Source organism: Diabrotica undecimpunctata, chromosome 7 (genome assembly GCF_040954645.1).
Source record: "Diabrotica undecimpunctata isolate CICGRU chromosome 7, icDiaUnde3, whole genome shotgun sequence".
Classification (NCBI taxonomy): domain Eukaryota; kingdom Metazoa; phylum Arthropoda; class Insecta; order Coleoptera; family Chrysomelidae; genus Diabrotica; species Diabrotica undecimpunctata.
In genome coordinates this window covers 149,955,226-149,961,225 of record NC_092809.1, presented here as the reverse complement: position 1 = coordinate 149,961,225, position 6,000 = coordinate 149,955,226, and the positions used below count along the sequence as shown (strand labels likewise).

The following is a 6,000-nucleotide window of genomic DNA, read 5'->3' as shown; positions in this document are numbered from 1 at the left end:
TAAGATATATGACACAGGTAAAATACCAACAGACTGGCTAAAATCAACATTCGCAGCATTACCAAAAAAATCGAATTCCTCACAATGCCATGATTATCGAATATTAAGCTTGATGTCTCATGTCCTTAAAACTTTTCTCAGAATTATCCATACACGAATTTACAAGAAGTGCGAGTTCCAGATGAGTGACGCTCAATTCAGATTTCGAAACGGATTGGGAACACGAGAGGCTCTTTTTGCTTTAAATGTGTTAACGCAACGATGCAGAGACATAAATGTAAATGTATATGCATGTTTTATTGACTATCGAAAAGCATTTGACTGCGCTAGCCATCAAAAGATGATCGAAGTTCTGAGAACAACTGGAGTTGACGAACTAGACTTGCGAATTATCTCAGAACTATACTGGCAATAAACGGCAACAATTGAAATAGAGCACACAACATCAGAAGATATACAAATCCGACAAGGAGTAAGACAGGGTTGCGTCTTATCACCGCTACTGTTTAGTTTGTATTCGGAGTCTACATTCAGAGAAGCATTAGACGAGGTCCAAGGCGGAATTAAGATTAACAACATCAGATATGCTGATAATACCATCTTAATAGCAAGCAACGCACAAGAACTACAAAATATAATAAATACGGTAATTCACCACAGCGAAATGTTCGATTTAAACAAGAAATTTAACCTTTTATATAAAGAAATAGGTTTCTTTAAAAAAGAAATCCTATCAAGAATCGAACAAGCAAGGAAAGCATTCATGAGCATGAAAACATTTTTTACAAGATCAGACCTTAGTCTGCAGCTTAGAATCCGAATGATCAGATGTTACGTTTTTTCTGTCTTACTGTATGACTGTGAAAGTTGGACAATGGACTCTGAAATAGAAAAAAGAATAGATGCCTTTGAGATGTATATATACAGACGAATGTTGAGAATTCCATGGGTTCAAAGGGTTACTAATGTTGAGGTACTTCGTCGTATGTGTAAACAAAAAGAATTACTAAGAATAATCAAAGACAGGAAAATGCAATACTTGGGTCATGTGTTGAGAGGCGAAAAATACGAATTACTTCAAGTTATACTGGAAGGAAAAGTAAAAGGAAAAGAGACGGCACCATGAGAAGATGAATTTACTGGCATATAAATAGGGATTGCTGGTCGTAACACTAAAAATATTAAGCTGGAACTTAAATGGAATAAGCCATTTCTGTATATATACTAAAATTATTAATTGTTTCCTTAATCAAAATATTTTAATCGTGAAAAAAGACACGCGTGTTAGTGAAAGTAGATTATCAGATACATTAATTGTTTTTTAAAGACCTTAATAAATTTATTAATAATTACTTCCTACTATAAAACACAATTACGAAAAGTAATTTGTTAAAATCTTTCAATCAGCTTGCTTTTAAATGGACATCATTTTTTAAATCATTCAAAGTATGTCGTTTATCTAAATTAGCTCTTCTAAGAAGTACGTAGGTGAATATTTTTCAAGAAAAAAGATACACGGATATTTTAACACATTTTATTAAAATAAACTGGTAGGACCAGTTAAATCAATATCAATAACATTAGTGTGCATATTATATAGGACTAGTTTGTAGGTATAATCAAAGAAAATAATAAGGATAGTTTAGTTTACTAACTAACACCAATCAGTGATGATGCATTTTCATACAATTGTGTTTTGTGCAGTTGTGTATTGTTGTTTGAACTGTTTCGTAATCGGATCCGGTAAGTTTGCTCTTGTATAGTTTTAGTAACAATAATATTGAACGTACCAATTTAGGAAAACAAAAAATTTTAATATTTAGTTTTTACACGCAATTTTTGAATGAGCTTTATGCAAAATTAAGAAATTTTTATGCCAAAATGACACGTATCTGAGGAGTTTGGATTCTTCAGACGTACGAATTTTTGGTTCTTCTTATATTATATTTTGTACTGGATGCCTTTCTTGGATTCTCTAACAGGACCCTTAAGCTAGCGTGGACAAATGAGCGGAATCCAATTTAACCTATGTAATATTTTTTTACCCATTTTTCACTAATTTATTACCGCCCTAATAATATTTCACCACCAAACTCCCCTTGATGGGAGCCATTCTGCTGACTTAAGGTTCAAGCTAACAGAATTCAGAAAAAAAAAACGGGTGTGGCAGTCCAGTGGGACTGCCGGTGGAATTTACACTTCTATACACGCATTCGCCGTTACAAATTTATTTGGGAGTCAATCTGCACAATCATTACATATGTAATTCTATAGGTAAGACATAGCAGAAAGAGAAACAGAATTAATAACAACTTACTAACAATGAAGGATTGAATCAATATTTTGATGAAAATGTATATTTTTATTTTCATATATGTATGAAAGGAGTTGAATGCAAAATTTTTTTACACATACTCTGCAGTAAAATTCATTGTTTATTTTGTTATTAGTATAATAATACAATACAAACTAAAATGCAATATCCATAAGTATTTAAAAATGACAATAATGTAATAATATTAATAAAAAAGTCCTCCCCGACTGGGAATCGAATCCCGGTCTCCCGCATGACAGGCAGGGATACTGACTACTATACTACCGAGGGCATGCCACAAACGTATTTCAAAATTGACAGTGATTATATTGACATACAGTGATTTATTGAGATTATTATTTTGAAATACAAAAGACTAATATAATTATGAACATTTAATAATATATCACATAAATAATAATATTAATAAATATTTTATTATATGTATACTAGGACCAATCAGAACAGAGCAAAATGAATATAGAAGCAGAACAAATTCAGAAATTAAGGAAGAACTTAAGGAAGACATCGTAACTAAAATAAAGCAATGCAGAGTTAGATGGTTAGGTCACATTTGGCGAGCAGGCGATGAGGCAGTGACATACGCAATGATAGAATGGAATCCAGGAGGAAAAAAGACAAGGGGAAGACCGAGATCAAAGTGGCTGCAAGAAGTTAAAGAAGACCTCCAAAGGGCAGGAGTCAGAGAATGGAGAGGAAGAACTAGAGACAGGAAAAAATGGAGAGATATTGTCAAGAAGATAAGATAAACAAAAAAGACTGATCCACTTAAGAAATCGGATCTAGAAAGCATTTGCGGTTTAACCCCTCACTGGGGTGTATAGCCATTATAAATATATATATATTTAATATTATATATATATATATATATATATATTATAATATTAAATTATATATACAAAATAGACATTTTTATATTCGAGAGAGAAAGAGAGAGAAAATATATCTTCTGTCTCTCTCTTACTCATTACCTTACATATGTAATGATTTCACAGATTCACTTCCATACAAATTTTTGGACAGAATCATGCTAAAGACGCTGAAGTTCTGTCAAAAACAAGCAGAAATCAGCTTATAATCATAACATTATGTGGCAAACAATTTTTGGAGACTACCAACTGAATACAAAAATATATGGTTCTCATCAACTAGACCTGTTCAAGGTGGTACAGGGTTCCAGAGTTTTAGAATGCGCATCTTAAATAAATGTTTGATGTACAATGGGCTAATTTGATGGAGTAAGACTAAATTATAACAGACGGGTTTAAAAAAAACGATCTATACTTGCATTCAGCGTTGACTCTTTCAGCATTTTTAAAATTATTTGACAATACGCAGATGTGAAATAAATTAGTCGTAAACATAGAAAATATTGTTACGAACATGCAGTCGGCGTGGCCCGTGTAACGGTTGCATCTCGAAAGCGACTAGAAGTTTCCAGCGATGTATGGAGCACGGGAGTAATCGTCCCGTCAACTAGGCGAATTAGAGGTGGGATACTCCAGAACATTCTAGGACATAATAACTTTTGTATATAAGCAGACCCTCTAGGAGGTAGTTTTGTTGATAAGATTTTTTCGTGCTGTAAACTTATAAATAAATATATTTATATATATTCGAACCGAATTTAGAAAACTACAATTAATAAAAATAATAATATCCATTAAATTAAGAGCAATCAAATAGCAATTAAAAGGTAAAATTGGAACATGTCTTGAAAAAATTTTAATTTTTACATTTACCTAAGAGAAAGATGCTTTTGTAAAATCCCGTCATCCCTTAGTAACATGTTACCGAAACTTGTTGGCAAAATGTTTCTTCTAATAGCATATTAATTATTTTTGTGTTGACCGTTGAACGTCCTCTTTCGTATAGCTAGCAGTAAATTTTATTTTTACTGCTCACCGACGCATAACAAATTTTTGAAATACCAAGCAACATGTTGGTTTTTAGTAGAATTTCGGCAACATGTTAAATAATATTGTTGATAACATGATATGTTACCAAGTGAGACGGGCCTTTAAATTTAAAGTTAGAATTAGATAGTCTTAAAAATAAAATTCTATTAAAAAAAGTATTTTTACGAAAACACTTTTCTAATAACCTTCAATAAATTTATTTCAAAAAAAGTTTTTCTAGAAAGGGGAGACCAATGCATTACACCAAATGAAGAAACATCTATTTGTACATCCCTTTACAGATGTCCCCTATTTTTAAAAGCTATGAGAAAGAAAGTACCTTCACAGCTAAAGTTTATCAGTAAATCTCAATGTGGATACGATACTGTTCCCTTAGTATGTTGTGGCACAAAGGTTGACTACAATAGAAATCAATTGACCACACGTGTTCCACTACGAGGAATTGCTCAGTTAAGAAGAATAAAAGAAGTTAGGTTGTTTATTTAGAAGTTTGTCTGTTTTTTTTTGCTTTTTATGTTTCTATAGTGCTATTAACAAATACTCGTGATTTATTTTATGTCCACAGTAATTTTATCATCGCAAAATATCTCCTTTTGGTTCTGGTGACAAATGTATCTATGCTTATTTTTGTAGTTTTTGACACCTTTTGATTTTTTGATTTTAAGTAGTATGTATTATGTTTTTACTATACTAGTTAATGGTTTTTTAATTATGTTGTATCTTTCATATTGATGTAAGTCATCGGAAGAAGATAACTTCCTAACAAGTGTAATTTATCTCATTTACTAGAATTATGGATTTAAATAGCTTGTAGGGGATTTACTTTATTTTTTAAACACAAGTAATATAATATGACTAATCTTATATTTGTGTTAAGCTTTTTTTATCAATGATGCTAATAATTAGTTTACAATAGGTTGCATGATTTGTGAAACAAAAATAAATGTTAATAAATCATGCGGTATATATGTTTTTAGTTTGGTGGTAATTATAAATAAACGTAGTTTTTTGCATATATTGCTTCCAGGTTGTACTAGAAATATTAATTTCACTACGTGTGAATTTTCAAAATTAAGTTTATTTTTTTTTAAACTATATAATCCAAAATGTGTTTTTCCTCATATATCGCAGAATAAAAAATTTTTCAATGAAATTATACTTAAGAATAATGTAATTTTATGTGGACTATGTATGTATAGGCCTTTGCTAGATAGATCATTTCCATAGGTTTCTATTCTTAATTACCAGTTGCCAATCTCTGGTTCCCATCTCTCTAACATCTTCCATCACTACATTTCGCCATTTCTTTCTTGGCTTTTCTCTCTTTTTTGGCTCTCAGGTACACTCCAATCAATATTTTTGACTTGTTTATTACCTTGGATTCTTTCTAGACATCCATGCCAATTTGATCTACGTTTTTCACAACTTCTACATTAGTGCGTCTTCTCCATTCTCCTTTTACTACTTTTCCACCATACATTCTGCTGTACTTTTCTTTCCCATGCTTCCAATCTATTCTGTTTGTTGTGCGCCTTATTATATTTTTGTATACTCTTATTAGAAAGCTGAAATGGCACGTTGTGCAAGGGCACAAGATGGTTTAGAAATCCTAATGTCGCTTTTGTGGAACGTTATGCAATGTAGCAGAAGTTGCATTCCAAATAAACAGATGTACGAAAACAAGCCACATGTGAAATAATGACATCCTATAACGGATAAAAAACAATCGAAAAGATTAGTATGGTT

General features: G+C 31.5%; 1 protein-coding gene across 1 annotated transcript in view; it reads left to right on the top strand.

Moving 5' to 3' along the window:
* Window positions 1-1,586: 1,586 nt before the first annotated feature.
* Window positions 1,587-6,000, top strand: part of LOC140446037 (phenoloxidase-activating factor 1-like) — a 44,324-nt gene continuing 39,910 nt past the window's right edge. The window contains exon 1 of the mRNA XM_072538539.1: window positions 1,587-1,743. Within this exon, the coding sequence (XP_072394640.1) occupies window positions 1,671-1,743 (73 nt within the window). The 5' untranslated portion in view covers window positions 1,587-1,670. The remainder of the gene's footprint in view (window positions 1,744-6,000) is intronic.